General features: G+C 43.6%; 1 protein-coding gene across 1 annotated transcript in view; it reads right to left on the bottom strand.

The window, feature by feature from the left end:
* The window catches only part of LOC142663150 (uncharacterized), a 29,403-nt gene extending 20,278 nt beyond the window's left edge, over positions 1-9,125 (bottom strand). The window contains exons 1-3 of the mRNA XM_075841506.1: positions 8,957-9,125; positions 7,095-7,234; positions 6,402-6,506 (exon numbers count right to left, since the gene is read on the bottom strand). Coding sequence (XP_075697621.1) covers positions 6,402-6,506; positions 7,095-7,234; positions 8,957-9,082 — 371 coding nt within the window. The 5' untranslated portion in view covers positions 9,083-9,125. The remainder of the gene's footprint in view (positions 1-6,401; positions 6,507-7,094; positions 7,235-8,956) is intronic.
* Between the last annotated feature and the right edge of the window lie 11,080 nt (positions 9,126-20,205).

Genomic DNA, 20,205 nt, shown 5'->3' with positions numbered 1-20,205 from the left:
GGAGTGTTGGTCACGCATGCGCACAAGCGGGACCGGCACTCCATTCATTTCTACGGAGCTGCCGACACAGACCCCAGAAGTCCGAGGTTTGTGATGGAGAACTTCAGGGGACTTTCAGTCCCCCGTTCTCCCTATCGCTGCCAGCGATCACACATGTATCCCCTATCCTGTGGATAGGGGATACATGTCTTTTGCTTAATGGCAGAGCGGGGAGATACCTCCCTGCTCTGCCGTACTGTTCAGTGGCGTCCCGCTGTAGCAGCCATAGCGGCTGCTAGCGGAGCCTCCGGCCAAGGTGGTGGCCCGTGCCGGCGGGCGACACGGGCCCCCTCATGCCGCGGGCCCAGTAGCAGCCGCTACTGCTGCTACGGCAGTAGTTACGCCACTGTTTGATCCCCTACCAACCATTAAGAGTTCAGCCTCCTCCAGACCAGTTACACTCTCCAAATCAACTTGGTGCCGGCATTAAAGACAGCTGTCTTACATGGTCACCTGTATAAAAGACTCCTGTCCACAGACTCAATTAATCAGTCTGACTCTAACCTCTACAACATGGGCAAGACCGAAGAGCTTTCTAAGGATGTCAGGGACAAGATCATAGACCTGCACAAGGCTGGAATGGGCTACAAAACTATAAGTAAGACGCTGGGTGAGAAGGAGACAACTGTTGGTGCAATAGTAAGAAAATGGAAGACATACAAAATGACTGTCAATCGACATCGATCTGGGGCTCCATGCAAAATCTCACCTCGTGGGGTATCCTTGATCCTGAGGAAGGTAAGAGCTCAGCCAAAAACTACACGGGGGGGAACTTGTTAATGATCTCAAGGCAGCTGGGACCACAGTCACCAAGAAAACCATTGGTAACACATTACGCCGTAATGGATTAAAATCCTGCAGTGCCCGCAAGGTCCCCCTGCTCAAGAAGGCACATGTACAGGCCCGTCTGAAGTTTGCAAATGAATATCTGGATGATTCTGAGAGTGATTGGGAGAAGGTGCTGTGGTCAGATGAGACTAAAATTGAGCTCTTTGGCATTAACTCAACTCGCCGTGTTTGGAGGAAGAGAAATGCTGCCTATGACCCAAAGAACACCGTCCCCACTGTCAAGCATGGAGGTGGAAACATTATGTTTTGGGGGTGTTTCTCTGCTAAGGGCACAGGACTACTTCACCGCATCAATGGGAGAATGGATGGAGCCATGTACCGTCAAATCCTGAGTGACAACCTCCTTCCCTCCACCAGGACATTAAAGGAACAGTGTCACCCCAAATTTTTTTTTAATATGTTAAAGATGTTAGTGCTTTATTAAAAACGTTTGGATTTGTGTGTTTGTGTGTTACTTTTTTTTATTTTTACACTTTTTCTTCCCTATGGGGGCTGCCATTTTTTTTTCCATTTCTGTATGTGTCGATTAACGACACATACAGACATGGAATACGGCAGCTCCAGTCCCATAGGGACTGCGAACGGGGCCCGTTCCATCCACTATCGTGTACGCCGCTGTGTGGGAACGGCGCATGCGCCGCTCCCACACAGTTCAATTTGAAATGCGCGCCGTCCGGCGCCATTTTCCTGTGGACCGGAAGTCGCGGCCGGACAGTAAGATTACTACTTCCGGTCGCGGCTTCCGGACTTGTGCACATGGAGCAGCGGCAGCAGACGGAGCGGATGGACCGGAGGGAGCAGGTAAGTTATTTCTATGTATGTTCGTGTTTCAGTGTGTTTACTACTGTATGTTAACCTTCTACACTGTGTGTTAGCTCAAAAAAATGGCGACACACAGTGTAGGAGGTTAGACCGTTCAAACCCCTCGTTTCTCCCGGCACTAGCCAGGATAAAGGAGGGGGGGATTCTGAGAGCTCACTAGAGCGAGGGATTTTTACCCAATTTTGCAGCATAAAGCAATGTGGTTGCTTTACCACATGCAATGCTGCAATTTTGGGAATGGCTCCATCTAGTGACCAGTGCTGGGAAATATTATAAATTGAATCCAATTTATAATATTTCCTGACTCGTGAAAAAAAAAAAAAAATTAGAACAATGTTTAATCACCTACACACTATCTGTTTAACTAAAAAAAAAACAAAACATGTTTTGCTGGCAACACATTCCCTTTAAAAATGGCTCGTGGCTGGGTCTTCCAGCATGACAATGACCCGAAACATACAGCCAAGACAACAAAGGAGTGGCTCAAAAAGAAGCACATTAAGGTCATGGAGTGGCCTAGCCAGTCTCCAGACCTTAATCCCATCGAAAACTTATGGAGGGAGCTGAAGATCCGAGTTACCAAGCGACAGCCTCGAAATCTTAATGATTTACAGATGATCTGCAAAGATGAGTGGGCCAAAATTCCATCTAACATGTGTGCAAACCTCATCATCAACTACAAAAAACATCTGACTGCTGTGCTTGCCAACAAGGGTTTTGCCACCAAGTATTAAGTCTTGTTTGCCAAAGGGATCAAATACTTATTTCTCTGTGCACAATGCAAATAAATATATATAATTTTGACAATGTGATTTTCTGTTTTTTTTATATATAATCTATCTCTTACTGGTAAAATTAACCTAGCCTAAAAATTCTAGACTGTTCATTTCTTTGACAGTGGGCAAACTTACAAAATCAGCAAGGGATCAAATACTTATTTCCTTCACTGTAAGTACACACGTATACACACACAAACACACATACATTCTGGGGACGGGGTACTGGTTCTCATTTAGGAAATCCAACGGGCGGCGAGGCTATAGGTATCGCCATTGCGACCAGGCCCCTATGCCTGGCGGGCCCGCAGGGCCTCTGTTGCCACACTGCGCTGCTCCCGCTTAAAACTATATTTGCGTGCTCAGGATGCAGTTACAGCCTTGCTCCAGGATTCTCTGTCTCGCCAGCGGCTTGGCACAGGCAGGCGGGTTGTAGTGACGTCATCGCGCCTGTCTGTCTGCGCCGAGTCACTCACAGCACAGTTCAGAGGATAAGGATCTCTTCCATCCGTCGTGGGAATGGGGATCGGTAAGTACTTATGTTATTATTTTTCTATTAGGTACGTACATAGGGGGGCATTATACTGGGTATGGAAGGGGGCTCATTTGGTAACTGCTCAGGGGGGCATTATACTGTATGATGGGCATTATAGTGTATGGGACAGCTAAGGGGGGCATTATACTGTATGGGGCAGCTATGGGGGAAGCATTATGCTGTATGGGGCAGCTATGGGGGCATTATATTGTATGGGAGGCATTATACTGTATGGGACAGCTGTGTGGGGCATTATACTGTATGAGGGGCATTATACTGTATGTGGCAGCTATGGGGCATTATACTGTATGGTGCAGCTATGGGGCATTATACTGTATGGGGCAGCTATGGGGGCATTATACTTTATGGGGCAGCTATGGGGGACATTATACTGTATGGGGGCATTATACTGTATGTGCCAGCTATGTCAGCATTATACTGTATGGGGGCATTATACTATATGGGGCAGCTATGGATGGCAATATACTATGGGGGCAGCTATGGAAGGAATTATACTGTGGGGGGCAGCTATGGGGGCATTATACTGTGGGGGCGGCTATGGGGGGCATTATACTGTGTGGGAGGCAGCTATGGGGGGCATTATACTGTGGGGGCATTCCTGGGGTCTGTCGGGCAAGGCAGCTGGGCATAGGCATGCGCAGTGGTCTAGCTGTGTTGGGGAGGGTTAGGGGGGCCCAAGCTGAATTCGTGCACCAGGGCCCATGAGCCTTTAGCTATGCCCCTGGATCCAACTGGTGTATGGACTTACATACAGGCAATGCTCCATGGGATAAATGTATGCAAATTAGCTCTCCTTCAGAAGGAAGAAAACTGTCTCATATCAGCTAAATCAGACACCCATTTGTAGACAGGTATTTTGGAAATTCTTGCCCCTCATCAATACAGAGCATGGTACTGGTTTGCTGGATGAGATGCCTTTGATGCCCTCATCCCGCACTCTCTCCAATGGAGGATCCCAATATGGACAGTTTGGGTAGCCGCCCCGGGGCCCGAGGCTCACAGGGGACCCATGGGATCCAGCCAGCTTCCCCCGATTCTCTAAAACCAACTGTTAAAATTACAGCCGGTTCAGAGAACCGTGGTGGCTCGGGACGCCCTGCACACAATTGATTTATCTAGTTCTGGTGATGCAAATAAACTATGTGTTCCTGTGCATCGCCATTTGGCACTTTACCAATGATGCAGGCGGCATGATGACTTCATTGCACCGCCTGCATCATTGCGCTGAATCAGGTCTGGTCTGTGACCAGGCCTGCATTGCTGGTGGACGGGGAAAAGGGACAGGTGAGCATGTCAAGTTATTTTTTTTCTTCAGGGGGCACTATCTACAGGGGGCACTATCTACATGGGACAATATCTACAGGTGGTTCAGTGGGGCACTATATAGAAGGGGTAATATCTACAGGGGGCACTATCTACAGTGAGCTCTATGGGGGCACTATCTACAGAAGACTCTATGGGGCACTATCTAAAGGAGGCAATATCTACAGGGGTATTATCTACAGGGGAGTCTATGGAGTACTCACTACAGGGGACTCTATGGAGTACTGACTACAGGGCACTCTATGGGGGCACTATCTACAGTAGACTCTATGGGGGCACCATCTACAGGGGACTCTATGGGGGGCACTACCTACAGGCGACTCTATGGTGGTATTATCTACAGGGGGCTCTATGGGGGCATTATCTACAGTGGGCTCCATGTGGGACACTATCCACACAGAGCTCTATATGGGGCATTATCTGAAGGAGGCATTGCGGATAGCACTATCTACAGGGGGCGTTGAGATTGGCACTATCTATGGGAACAATGTGTGTGTGTGGTGCTTTACTTTACAGTGTTTGACACAATTGTATTCAGGGGCGCAGTGTATGGTACTATTATATTTCCGGGGCACAGTGTATGGTGCTATTATATTTAGGGGCATAGTGTGTAGCACAATAAGAATTCTATCTTTGTTTATAGGTGCGGAAATGTTGAAAATGTGAGGAGCCGAAGACATGTGTGTGGCGAATTCTGCGCGACCTGGTCAGAAGTCGTCATGAGGGATGGACCAGATGGAGAAGAAAAGAAAAGACTAGAATGTGAGAAGATGTCCCCTGTGAGTCACTGGATTTATAGAGGATCTGTCACCTCTCCTGACATGTCTGTCATAGAAAATACTTGTATTCCACAAGTCTTTGTGTAACCCAATAGTAATAGACAAATGGGTGTTACCATTCCCCTTGTCAAGAGAATGTGTCTCTACACAGTGTAAGAAACAAACAAGATATAGGAGCTGCACCGCAGCATAAACCAAAAAATGGTGGGTGCTATCCCCAGAGGAATCTTGCGAAAAACCTAATGTAAACGTCAGACCACAATCCAAAGAAAGAGGCAACACTCCAGTATAATAGAAAAATCCAAAATTTAATTACCCAACATACAGGCAACGTTTCACCTTCCCATTGAAGGCATTCTCAAGCACACAGTGTGATACTGTCTGTGATGGTTGGAGACTGTCAGTATGTAGGGACACGGACCTTTGACAAGGGGAATCATAACACAATATTTGTAAATGCTCACACAAAGGTGGTGTTAATTATAGACATGGCGCTGCAAGGCACAGTACTGGAGAAGGGGGACCAAGTTTTGGGAAAATCCAGAGCCTATGATCTACTTAATATGCCACTGGCCCTCTCCAAATCTCTGACTGTGCCCGAGGCAAGTGCCCTATATGCCCTACTCAACCCAGCACGTCCTTTCAGATGTTCTTCAAAGAAGGAAGCCTTCATGGCGGTCTAAGCCATGGAGCAGAGAGGGAATGAAGAAGTTGACCATGAATTGTTGCATTCATATGTCGTTTCTTGTTCAGATGATTGTCCTTGATCAGTATTGCATTCCCCTAGCTGCTGCAGTGTGATGATGCCCTATAGACTGTTATGTGTTCACTCTACAGTGGTAATATTCACTCATCATTTGCAGGTAATATTGAGTCACTGTATTGTGGTATTGTCGTATTATTTAGTCATTGTATAGTAACATTCTGCATTCAGAGTAATATGGTATTACTAAGTCACTGCATGGTGCAGGTGCGTGGTACAAGGTAGCAATCACACCCTTCCCTTGGGCTTTAAGGGGACTAAAGGCCCTTTGCCTCATAAGAAGACACCAGTTTTATAAATGGCACATAGTAAGTAGTGGGCTCTGATAACTCTGTCAAGTTTTGCCTCTGGTTTGGTGGTTTAATTTGGTCATGGGGGGCAATGTTACTTTTTATCTATGGTGATCTAAGTTCAGTTCAATAGAACCACGGATATCATACAAATCTTTTTATAAATTACCTTGATTTTGTTCCTCTTGGCTACTGTAGACTTACCCTTCATTAGAATGAAGCAGTCTTCTTATATATTCTTTCTCTTCAATATTAAATACAAATCCAAGTAGTTGAAGAGCACTGCGCACTTCATTTTCATTAAGAAATCTAGAAAAATAGATGTATAATGAATTATATCTGTGATGAATACTGTAAAATGGTGTTTAAAAGTGAGCTGACACATTTGTTTGCGGTTTGTCCAATTCACTTTAATGGAGAGTGATGACAACACATGTGTGCCCACCTATCTACCTTTAATAAGGGAACCAGACTAACCCATTTATGGAAAACGCCTTAAATAGGAACACCCCAAAATCATGCCGATAGGGAATTTAGATTGTGAGCCCCAATGGGGATAACAGAGACAACAGCAGATGGCTAAAGGCACAGCGCCATCCCTTAAATAGGAACTCCCCAAAAACATGCCGGAATTTAGATTGTGAGCCCCAAACAGCAGATAACAGAGATAACAGCAGATGGCTAAAGGCACAGCGCACAAATTATCTCATCAGCAGCGGCACAATGCCACTAAGGGCCCAAAATACAATATATAATGTAAACTCCCCTTATGACTTGGGGAAACTATCCCCACACTTTACAGGAGCAACACTATTATTTCTGCAGTCACACATGTTTCTGAAGTTACTCTATTATTTATTTTTTTAATGTTTTTGTTTTGTAATGCAATAAACATACCCTTTATTTTCGGAATCAACACATTGAAAAACAAGTTTTAAGTCATTTTTGCTCCTTTCTGGCAGCTCCGTTTCACCTGCATGATTTGATAGATCAGCTTGTTGACTTCCATTCTTCCACTCTTGAAGAGCTGCTAGTAACTATAAAATGTAGAAAATGTGTATCACCGGCAGAATCCTATGGAGACTGATTATTTACATACAGTGAAAAGCAAACAATACATTTTACCTATCAGTATTTAGAAAATTAAGGGGGTTGTCCCAAGATTAAATGTTATCCCCTAACCACAGAATAGGTGATAACATGTTGATCAGTGGGGGTCCGGCTGCTAGGACCCCCACAGATCACGAGAACGAGGGTCCTTTTCCTCCGACTGAAAGAAGCGGCAGGTCACGTTTGTCCCCTGCTGCTCAATTCATTCTCTATGGCACCGCCGGAAATAGCCGAGTGCTGTACTCTGCTATCTCTGGCAGTCCCATAGACAGTGATAGAGCGGCAGTGGGAATGCACGACCTGCTACTCGAAAAATTTGGAGGTACGGGACCCACGTTCTTGTGATCAGTAGGGATCCCAGCAGTCGGACCCCCCACCGATCAGCATGTTATCCTGTGGTTAGGGGGATGACATTTAATCTTGTGACCCCTTTTAAGTCTCTTGCATGCTTTGACGTACAATATATACTGTATGTGTATATAAACACACACACACACACACACACACACACACACACACACACACACACACACACACACACACACACACACACACCTATATATAGTAAATATATATTTAGGAATATGCAAAGGGTGCATCAGCTGCCACTGTTGATTAGGGTTCGACTTAGGCTGTGTTCACACTTGAGTTGTAGCTTCCATTAATAACGGAAGCCACAATGCTCTACTGAATTCATGGAACCCCGATGCAGATGTGAACGGGCCCTATTTCTGCAATTGGGGACCCACTTTTAACTTTGCTCAGGGCCACACTTTGTCTAAAACCGGCTCTGCTGTGTGTACATCACATGACCATGGACAGAATTTTATCTACTGGAAGGAAACAATGAATATTCCTACTGAATAACAACAAGCAGAGATCTTTAATAGATGACTCAATAGAGAAAGTATATTTGAAAATTAGATAACTTGTAATTAAACAAAAAATATCATTAATTTGCTGAAACCGGACAATGGTTGAGATGCGCAAAAAGCTCCAAATTATAATATATCATATACAAGTGCACAATCACTGTCTAGTAATCAACCTGCCTATCATTTGGATACGTTTTATGAAACAATATATGCCAAGTGGAGAACTACTTCATGGCTGAACATTTAGCCATTACATTACCAGTATCAAATAACTTCATTATTATAATACAACCCTCGCAAGGGCACCATGAAAGTTAGTTTTTATGCACATTTTCACTTTTATTTCATTCTTTATATTTTTATGGGTATATTTGAACAAATATAATTTGTAGACTATTGCTATTCTGAATAAGCAAGAGCTAGCCTGTTTAGCAGTTTTCATTTCTGGTTCTATACATATATGGTGGTGTTGTCATACTTTACAGTATATTATATGTTTATATTATAAGTATGGTTTTTAACTAAATTTGTTTGATAAATTTAAGTTTTTTGGGGTTCTGGAAACCAGCCAGTGAGTGCACTCAACAATTTAACACTCAAAAAATCAGACGCAGGGTTGTACTCTGATCAACAAATTCTTGTTGTCGATCACCGATTATGTGGGTCCTGCTATAATTTTATGGGTGTATTTAATTTATTTTCTGTCCCTGCAGTCTATAATACACTGGAACATTTTAATGGATATTAAACAAATTACAAATAAATGATTCCTACCTTTTCACCTGGAACTGGTGGGGGTATTCGTGTAAACTGAATCACAGATTTTGGTATCTCAGTTTTTTCAATAGACGTGGATTTTTTAACAGTTTTTTTCTTTAGCTTTTTTTTAGATCCCAGCATTTCTGTTATCACTTGCAAGCTTTTGTTAGTCTCCTTAGTTGTACTGTTTGTTTGTGTTTCTATGAGCAACTGAATGATAGTGTAATTATATTTGCTGCCACTAGAGGGAGTGCTGAGGTTTTGTATCCGAAAATAGACAATTTGCAAATGTGTTTTTAGGCTCTGTTCACATCACTTTTGGCACATATGCTGGCAAAAGCTCCCAGTGTATACGCCAAACACATCCATAAGACTAGATTCATGCAGCAGAGGCCAAAAAAGTGTCCTTTTGGCCTCGTTTGGGTTGGTACGTTGGTATACTGTTTTGCTTTTTTTTTTTGTCATAGAAAGTGTAGTCGACTATGCTTGACTATGCTTTTCTATGCAGAGGCATCCGGCAAAAAAAATAAAAAAAACCCATACCGCACGGCATTGTTGTTTTTTGCGTCAGAGCATTTGGGCGATATACAGTATGCCACTATATCTCTATACGGTTGCATACGTCCAAGGTATATACAGGGTGGGCCATTTATATGGATACGCCTAAATAAAATGGGAATGGTTGGTGATATTAACTTCCTGTTTGTGGCACATTAGTATATGGAGGGGGGAAACTTTTCAAGCTGGGTGTTGACCATGGCGGCCATTTTGAAGTCGGCCATTTTGTATCCAACTTTAGTTTTTTCAATGGGAAGAGGGTCATGTGACACATCAAACTTATCGAGAATTTCACAAGAAAAACAATGGTGTGCTTGGTTTTAACGTTACTTTATTCTTTCATTAGTTATTTACAAGTTTCTGATAAAGATAGTGGGGCCATTCTTCATCAATGGAAACCTCAAGGCCACGGGATATCTGAAATTGCTACATGATGATGTGTTTCCCTCTTTATGCACTGAAGCTGGCACGTTCCCTGAGTTTTTCCAGCAAGATGGTGCACCACCACATTACGGGTGTCAGGTCCGAGCATTCCTAGATGAACAGTTTCCTGGAAAGTGGATTGGTCATCGTGGGCCAGTTGAATGGCCCCCTAGGTATCCCGATCTGACCCCCTTAGACTTTTATCTTTGGGGTCATCTGAAGGCAATTGTCTATGCTGTGAAGATACGAGATGTGCAGCAACTGAAACTACGGATACTGGAAGCCTGTTCTAGCATTTCTTCTGCGGTGTTGCTATCAGTGTGTGAAGAGTGGGAGAAGAGGGTTGCATTGACAATCCAACACAATGGGCAGCACTTTGAACACATTTTATAAGTGGCCAGAAACTTGTAAATAACTCATGAAAGAATAAAGTAACGTTAAAACCAAGCACACCATTGTTTTTTTTGTGAAATTCTCGATAAGTTTGATGTGTCACATGACCCTCTTCCCATTGAAAAAACTAAAGTTGGATACAAAATGTCCGACTTCAAAATGGCCGCCATGATCAACACCCAGCTTGAAAAGTTTCCCCCCTCCCATATACTAATGTGCCACAAACAGGAAGTTAATATCACCAACCATTCCCATTTTATTTAGGTGTATCCATATAAATGGCCCACCCTGTACATAGGGCAATAATCCCAGTGTATACATCTGACGGAAGCCTCAGACCTGATGTGAACAGACCCTAACTGACATAAAGAATAGACAGAAACAAGAAGAAAAAAACATCTAATGCTACATTGCTAGATTCTAAGTTAACAAAATAAAGTCTGGAGGAGACAGTACTATGTGGTCTATAAAAATAAACAAATAGGTTTACTTATTACATATTCATTTTTTTTTTAGGAGTTTGGATTGAATGGGGCCTCAGCAACAGTGTGTTTGGATTTCTTTCTTGTTAGATTTCAATTTCTATTTTTATTTGCCCTATGTTGATAGGTTAGGCTAAGTTCAGACGTGCAGAAAATGTCCACTGCAGATTTGCTGCTGATTTCACCCTTTAGAACCCTTTTCACTTGTATTGTACTTTGCCCTGGTGTGGATTGTAGTGCAGAATTCCATACCGCATATCTGTAACAATTATGTTATGTGTGAACACAGCCGTTTCCCCACTAGCTAGGTTCAAGAGCTGTGTAAATCATAACTCTCTTCTTTGGAGAACTCACTGTGTAGACTTGCCATTTTTTATCAGTTCCTTTGTGAGATGGGGGCCTGGGTGGTGTACGGTTCTTGAAGGTGTGTCGGAGCAAAAGATGATATGAAGCAGGAAATTGGTTACCAACTCTAATTTTACTATGCCGACATTCTCAGCAAATCCGGCCACAGCAGGGAAAATGCAAAGTTTGTTTCAAAATGAGAAGCACAGTCTAAGACAGGATTCAGGCAGATGATGGCTGTCGTCAACAGGGCAGAATGCGCCCCTCTCTGGTACAGGGGTTGGTCTGGCAATTCTAGGCCTAGCAGGCTGCAACTGGCTTACTGCTTGCTTGTTGCCTATCCACGTGGGAAAGATCCTGTTGGTATCCACCGCTGTTTGTACAACTCCACTCAACCACAGGAAGGCTTCTGGCCGTTAACCGCAACTAGCTCCAGGACCAAAGACTCAGGCCCAACGATAATGCCATTGTCACTGTGCAGCATGTCACACAGCTCTCCAACACTCCCCCAATTCTGCTACAGTTCTCTTTCTCAGTAGCACAGCCCAGACTCACACTCAATCTTCCATCCAATCATTGAACATTATTTGTCGGAAACACCATCACTTTATAGAATAGGTGCTGCCCCCAGCGTAGCGCGGCTGTGGTGTGGTAGTGCAGTAAAAAATTATAAGCTAAAACGACATATATCTGTATAAACTGCTCACTATACCCCTATATTAATTCTTTTGAGGGTCTTGTTTCCAAAATGGGGTCACATCTGGACATTCCAGCCAAAAACTATTCCAAAATCTGCGCTCCAAAAAAAATAATAATGGCGCTCCTTTCTTTTTGAGCATTGCCAGGTGTCCAAACAGCAGTTTACAACCACATATGGAGTATTTCTGTGCTCGGGAGAAAATGCTGTACAAATGTTGTGGTGCTTTTTTTTCTTATAGTCCTTGTGAAAATATTAATTTTTACCTAAAAATTTATATTATTGGAAAAAAAATGCTCACTTCACCCCTAGAAGAATTCCTTGCATCTAAAAAATTGGTATTAAGTTTATAAGCCTTATAGCGTCTTAATAAAATAAAACTACATTTAAAAAGATGACGCCTGCATGAAGAAAAGATATGATAAACCTTAATTATTTACAAATGTGTGTGGTATCATTATTCATTTTAGAAGAGGATTTCAAATTTAGGAAAATTCAAATTTTATCATAAAATTTCAAATTTTTTTAATAAATCAAAAGTAAACATATTGACCAAATTGTGCCACTAGCATAAAGTACAATTTGACACAAAAATAATCTCAGAATCGCTTGGAAAAGTAAAAGTATTTATATACTGTATAGCAACTACACAGCGTTAGGAACTCCCCTCTCTTAAGTGTAAGTCCGCCCATCCATCTATGTGTCCAGCCCAGCAGCATACATTTCAGTCATTTCCTATAACCTGTCCACGTCATCGTTAACCCAGGCATCGGTTAATTTACAATCAGTATTGTCCAATGAGATATCACCTCAAATCTGTCTGAATAAGTCTAACAGTGTATGCTTGGTTGCCTCTTCTATTGCCTACGTTTGCATCTTGACCCCATCTTGGTCAACACATGGACAGGTTTTCTAGGAAAAGTTGGCATCTTGTGACGCAGTCTTGTGATTGACTCATTATTAGTTTGTTTAGGAGCAAAAATTCATAAGACATATACTTCCCAAGACACTGTTGTAGCAAGATCATGTGTCTGGTTTCTCACAAAACCATTCAATCTCTAGATAGTGTGAATACATTGCGGACCCGGTGGCTAGTGCAACCAGAAGCTTAAACGGGAACAAAGCCTCCCGATCATAGCGTCAGATAATTCAAACTTATGTCTCTTTGTCTAGGCAACAGGACGCTAACTAGAAATTCCCAATCCTATAATTTTTATGGTCTAACGTCACATTATCCCATCACATGTCCAGTTGCTAGGATACATAGAATCTAGGAGAAACATTATATGTAATCCATTTTGTGAAAGTATAAGGGTTAATTCCTTGTTATTGAACTTACTGAGACTGAGTGGAATCCCCGGACACTGTGGATGGGGAGTCTGCTTCAGGAGTTGCCCCTGATGTCACTGTTCGGAATCCCCGGCCACAGGGGTATTCCACTCCTTGAGGGAGCTACAGTGGCGCTATCTACAGGGAGGGGGTTGCTACCTACAATGGGGATGTGTGGCACTACCTACAAGGGGGCTGTCAGGCACTACATACAGGGGGGCTGTGTGGCACTACCTACCAGGGGGCTATATGGCACTACCTACAGGTTGTCATGTGGGACTACCTACAAGGGGGCTTTGTGGCACTACCCACAGGGGGCTGTGTCGCATTACCTACAAGGGGGCTGTCTGGCACTACCTACAAGGGGCCGTGTGGCACTACCTACAGGGGGCTGTCTGGCACTACCTACAAGGGGGCTGTGTGGCACTACCTACAGGTTGTCGTGTGGGACTACCTACAAGGGGGCTGTGTGGCACTACCTACCAGGGGGCTGTGTGGCACTACCGACAAGGGGGCAGTGTGGCACTATCTACAGGGGGAATCTGTAAGTGGGGGGCTGATGGTCATTTTACTGTGAGTGGGGGCTGATAGTCTTCAAGTGGTTTCCAATTGTAATTAATAGGAGGCAGAAAATACCTGGTGTGCTTGTTTGGAGTGCTTTTTTGCCTGCGTCTTTTGCATTTGCTTCAACGGCTTAAAAAAAGACACAAAAGAAGCTCAAACAACGCTATCGAATCAAAATCTGATTCAAAATTCCTTAAGGAATTTTGAGTCAGATTTGTTCTGCCTTAAAAAACCGCTGTGTGAACATACCCCACGAGTGTAGTGCTTGTTTTTAGCCGTTTTCTGTCTTCCGCGAAACAATTTTTGGTAGGGGTGCTCTGAAGGAATTTTATTTTTCAAGTGGTGCCTCGAGTCCGAAAATGTTGGCAAACTCTGTACTAGGCTACAGGATCACTCCGACCTATGCAAGGATCCCGTCGTGGAGCAGCTCAGTTCATCATCATGGGCATGGGGCCTAGGTGAGTCAATTTTTTTTGGGGTGCACTGTCTACAAAGGGGAGGTGGCGGGCTTATGGCACTGTCTACATAGGTGTGGTGGGGGGCTGTATGGCACAATCTACAAGGAGGAAGTGGGGGGATTATGGCACTGCTATAGGGAGGCTGTATGGCACAATCGTACAGGGGTGCACTATCTACAAGGGGGGGGGGCTGTGTGTGGCAGCCAGGGGAGGGAGGAATTACACTGTGTGGGGGCCACTAAACGGACATTATACTGTGTAGGGCTACTATAGGAGGCAATATACTGTGTGTGGCACTTAGAAAGTGACAATGGTACACACTTCACTGGAGAAGTACTTCAAGAAATAATGACAGCCTTATGGATCACACAAGCATTCCATACACCATACCCCCCACAAAGCAGTGGCAAGGTTGGGAGATTAAATGGAACATTAAAGCTGAAAATTCAGAAAGCAATGACAGAGACAGAAAAGTCATCAACACTCCCACTCGTACTGTACTCAGTTAGAACTACATCTAACAGAAAGACTAAACTTAGCCCTTATTAATTGTTGTTTGGTCGACCACCAAAGACAGGTGTTATGGCAGGAAGGAGGGGAAGGGGACAAGTGATCCCTAATCTACCCACCGCCCTGTCCCTGCCTACTTGCAACAACCCGCCCTAGGCGACGGGGTACAACTGGGCGGCGGTCCCTACGCTGACTAAGTGCAAGGGAATACAAACAGGGAACAAGCAAGGGAAGGGGCAGTAGCCCACGGAACACCGTGAGGAAACCAGAGTGGTGAACGAGCCAGTCAGAATCAGGATGTCACGAAGTATACGAACGCAGAGCAAGGAGCAGGAAGCAAGCCGGGGGCAGAGCGAAGCAGGATAAGCGGAAGCTGTAGCAAGGCTGAAGCAAGGCAGAAGCAGGCTGGAGCAAGGCTGTAGCAGGGCCAGGAAACCAGGAAGAATCACAAGCAATGAGGAAGAGAAAACGGCAGGTATAAATGGACAGGGGGCGGAGCTAACTCCGACTGACCAGGCCGCGATAGGCTCTCCCACTCCTGAGCCTGCCACCCTGATTGGTGGGAGCCGGAGTCAGTCTAAGAGGTCCGGCCTCAGGTGTCGATTGATTAATCCTGGGAGTATCCACAGACGTAGTGCCTGGCAGATCCTTTACAACAGGATTATACTTTCCACAGCAGTTGGAGAATTTACATTCAGATTTGACTACATATGTGGGGGCATTACAAAAGAATTTACAAAAGGTGCATCACTTTGTTTTCAGTTCTGTTCCAGATCCAGAGTGCATGACAGGTACCCATTTCCTTGAGCCTGGAAATTGTGTGATTATTAAGGGGCACGTCAGATAAGCACTAGAACCCAGATTTGACGGTCTTCACCAAGTCCAGCTTATCACACCTACATCTGTAAAGGTAAAATACTTCTCAAAATGCCTCTCAGTGAACACACATGATCAAGTTGATTATATGGCTCTCTACCATTGGTTTTTGCTTTTTACACACACATTCATAGGCACCAGGATATACTTTAATAAATGTGACAAATACTGGTAGAGGCACATGGGGTTGGATAAACTCCACACATTAGTTAAATAGTTACATAGTTTGTACGGTTGAAAAAAGACACATGTCCATCAAGTTCAACCAAGGGATGGGAAAGGGGAAGTGGGATGGGAAAGGGGAAGTAAAAAATTTCTACACATAGCAGTTAATATTTTTTTGTTCTAGGAAATTATCTAAGCCTTTTTTAAAGCCATCTACTGTCCCTGCTGCGACCAGCTCCTGCGGTAGGCTATTCCATAGATTCACAGTTCTCACAGTAAAGAAGGCTTGTCGCCTCTGCAGGTTGAACCTTTTTTTCTCCAGACGGAGGGAGTGCCCCCTTGTTTTTTGAGGGGGTTTTACATGGAACAGGATTTCACCATATTTTTTGTATGCGCCATTCATATATTTATATAAGTTAATCATGTCCCCCCTTAGTCGTCTTTTCTCAAGGCTAAATAGGTTTAGTTCTTTTAATCTTTCCTCATAACTTAGATTCTCCATGCCCCTTATTAGCTTCGTTGCTCTTCTTTGTATTTTTCCCAACTCCAGGGCATCCTTTCTATGAACTGGAGCCCAGAACTGGACTGCATATTCTAGATGAGGCCTCACTAATGCTTTGTAAAGTGGTAATATTACATCCCTGTCCCGCGAGTCCATGCCTCTTTTGATACACGACAATATTTTGCTGGCCTTTGAAGCAGCTGATTGACACTGCATGCTGAAATTTAGTTTATGATTTACAAGTACACCCAGATCCTTCTCAACAATTGACTCCCCCAGTGTAGCTCCCCCTAGGACATATGATGCTTGCAGGTTTTTCGTACCCAGATGCATAACTTTACATTTATCTACATTAAACTTCATTTGCCAAGTGGACGCCCAAACACTTAGTTTGTTTAAATCTGCCTGCAATTCACAAACATCTTCCATAGTCTGAAATATATTGCATAGCTTGGTGTCATCTGCAAAAATAGAAATAGTGCTATTAATCCCATCCTCTATATCATTAATAAATAAGTTGAATAATAGTGGTCCCAGCACTGAACCCTGGGGTACACCACTTATAACTGGGGACCATTCAGAGTAGGAATCATTGACCACAACTCTCTGGATACGGTCCTTGAGCCAATTCTCAATCCAATTACAAACTATACTTTCTAAACCTATAGTCCTTAATTTACCCATTAGATGTCTATGAGGGACAGTGTCAAATGCCTTTGCAAAGTCCAAAAACACTATATCCACAGCGGCCCCTCTGTCTAGGCTTCTGCTTACCTCTTCATAAAAACAAATCAGGTTGGTTTGACAGCTTCTGTCCTTTGTAAAACCATGCTGGCTGTCACTTATAATACTATTTATTGTCACATAATTCTGTATATAGTCCCTCAATAGCCCCTCAAACATTTTCCCCACAATTGATGTTAAGCTTACTGGTCTATAATTACCTGGCGAAGACCTAGAGCCCTTTTTGAAAATAGGCACCACATTTGCCCTGCGCCAGTCCCTTGGCACTATACCACTCATGAGAGACTCTCTAAATATTATGAAGAGGGGGACAGAAATAACTGAACTAAGCTCTTTAAGAACTCTAGGGTGTAACCCATCTGGTCCCGGGGGCCTTGTGTACATTTATTTTATTTAATTTAGCTTGGACCATATCTACATTCATCCAATTCAGTATATCAACTGATATATTAACAGCACCGGCAGCGGCTACATCAGCTGCTCCTTCTTCTGTTGTATATACAGAGCGGAAGAACCCATTTAGTAACTCTGCCTTCTCTTGATCCCCTGTGACCAACTCCCCATTACCACTATCTAAGGGTCTACATGTTCAGACCTGGGCTTTTTTGCATTTATATGCATCCTTGGCCACCTGCCTTTCATTTTGTATTTTTGCTGATTTTATTACATTTTTACAGATTTTATTAAGCTCTTTATATTTTACAAAGGCTGCAGATGTACCCTCAGATTTGTATTTTTTAAATGCCCTTTTTTTGTCATGTATTGCCCCTTTCACAGAAGGTGTAAGCCATGTGGGGTTTAATTTGAGTCGTTTATACTTGTTACCTGTAGGAATACATTTTGCACTATAATTACCCAAAGTAGATTTGAAAATCTCCCATTTATCATTTGTCCCATTATTTGACATTAGTTCTTCCCAGTCCATATCCTGAATTGCAGCCCTCATCCTGGGGAAATTGGCTTTCTTAAAATTAAATGTTTTTGCCCTCCCAGCCTGCGTTTGTTTTTTACAGTATAGGTAAAATGTAACTATATTGTGATCACTGTTACCGTGGTTTTCACGAACATTGACATTCCCAACAAGCTCTGCATTATTAGAAATGACCAGATCCAACAGAGCTTCACCTCTAGTCGTGTCTTCCACAAACTGGCACATAAAATTTTCCTGCAACAGGTTGAGGAAATGTCTCCCCTTTGCAGTTGAAGCCGAACCATGACACCAATTAATATCCCGATAATTAAAATCTCCCAATATCACAACAGTACCCGCCTGTGCAGCCCGCTCCATTTGTTTATATATTTGACCTTCTATCTCTTCAGTTATATTGGGGGGTCTATAGATTACACCAAAAGTAATTTTTTCAGTGTTTACTTCCCTTTGTAATTCCACCCACAAGGTTTCAACCTCCTCACAGTCTTCACCCTCTAATGTCTCATTTACACTCACCTTTATATCGCTTCTCACATACAGACATACACCACCACCATTCCTATTTGCCCTGTCTTTCCGAAACAGTGTAAAACCCTGTAGATTTACAGCCCAGTCATGTGAAGAGTCCAGCCATGTTTCAGCAACACCAACTATATCTATATCTTCTTCCAGTATTAAGGCCTCCAGCTCCCCCATTTTGCTTGCTAGACTTCTGCCATTTGTGAACATACACTTTAACTTGCCTTTAAATGTTTCACTTTCACTATCAGAAATGTGATTATTTGACATTTGGGCCTTTTTATTTTCACTGCTGTTTTGTAACGAAAGGATCTCCTTATCTTGTTGTCTAGTCCTCTCCCCACCGTCTGTTTCTCCCCCCACCAATATAGTCTGACCCCTCTCTAACCTAACTACCCCTTTATTTCCTACATTGGCCTCCCTCCTCAGCCCTAGTTTAAACACTCCGCCACCCCAGCTAGAATTTTCTCTCCCCCAGCACAGCGGACCCCCTTCCATTTAGGTGCAAATCATCTGCAGAATACAGTTTGTACCCCAATGAAAAGTCAGCCCAGTGCTCTAGGAACCCAAATCCTTCTCCTCTACACCAAGACTTAAGCCATGCATTTAACTCCCTGAGCTCCCGCTGTCTTTCCTGTGATGCGCATGGCACAGGCAGTATTCCTGAGAATACAACCTTGGAGGTCCTTCCCTTCAGCTTGTAGCCTAGTTCTTTAAAATTATTCTTAAGGCTCCTCCACCTACCATTTATTCTGTCGTTGGTACCGACATGGACCACAACAGCTGGATCATCACCAGCCCCTCCCAGCAATTTGTCCACCCGTTCCACCACATGCCGAACCCTGGCACCAGGGAGACAGCAAACCATTCGGTTGAGGCGGTCTTGGCGACAAATTATTCTATCCGTCTTCCTGATTATAGAATCCCCTACAACTATCAATTGTCTTGGCTTACCTGCATTACCATCCCGCCGACTACTAGCTGGGCTGTTCTCCCGGCTGTTAGGGAGATCAGTATCCACTAGGGCTGCCTTTTCTGAGACTGACACCCTCGCATCATCACCCAAACTGGCAATTTTGCTTGGAATGCCAGAAACCGGATCGGCCTCCCTTGTCTTTGACCCCTTTCTACTGCCCCTAACTACATTAACCCAGCTACTTACCTGATCCTGCTCACCCATGTCTTCACCCTCCAGTTCTAACCCACTAACTGCATGCTCCGTGAGCAGCAAGCTCAGCTCAAGATTGTCTATCCTCCTCAGTGTTGCATTCTGCTCCTCCAGATCTCTAATACGAGCTTCCAGGTGACCAACATGCTCACATCTGCCACAGAGATATTTACCCTGGAACTCCGGCTCCAGTCGTGTATACATATGGCAAACTGTGCACTGAAGAAAACCTCCAATCTTGCTATCCATTATCCAAGTTACACCAAAACAGCGAACAATTGTCAATGTAAAAGAAAAGAAGAGTACTTACTGGGGCTTCAACTCCTCTTTTCAACTCCGGTTTTAGAACTCCACTTAGTTCACAAGCCACTTAAACCACCAAGCTCAGAAAGAACATGCCCGAACTCAAGACAATTTTACATGTTCAGCCAATTCCCTCTGCGCAGTAGTTAATGTTACTGTAACAGGGAGAAAGACCTTATGGAAGTCGGTAGAAAAAGGATTCCCGATTCTAGGAAGGATGTTGTTAGAACCCAAGGAAACTGGATTAAAGTGACATTACATAATAAAACTAGTATAAAATGTTGCATTTTTGACAAT

The sequence above is a fragment of the Rhinoderma darwinii genome, chromosome 11 (genome assembly GCF_050947455.1).
Source record: "Rhinoderma darwinii isolate aRhiDar2 chromosome 11, aRhiDar2.hap1, whole genome shotgun sequence".
NCBI lineage: Eukaryota > Metazoa > Chordata > Amphibia > Anura > Rhinodermatidae > Rhinoderma > Rhinoderma darwinii.
The sequence above is the reverse complement of the archived record's forward strand: the minus strand, read 5'-3'. Positions and strand labels throughout refer to the sequence as shown.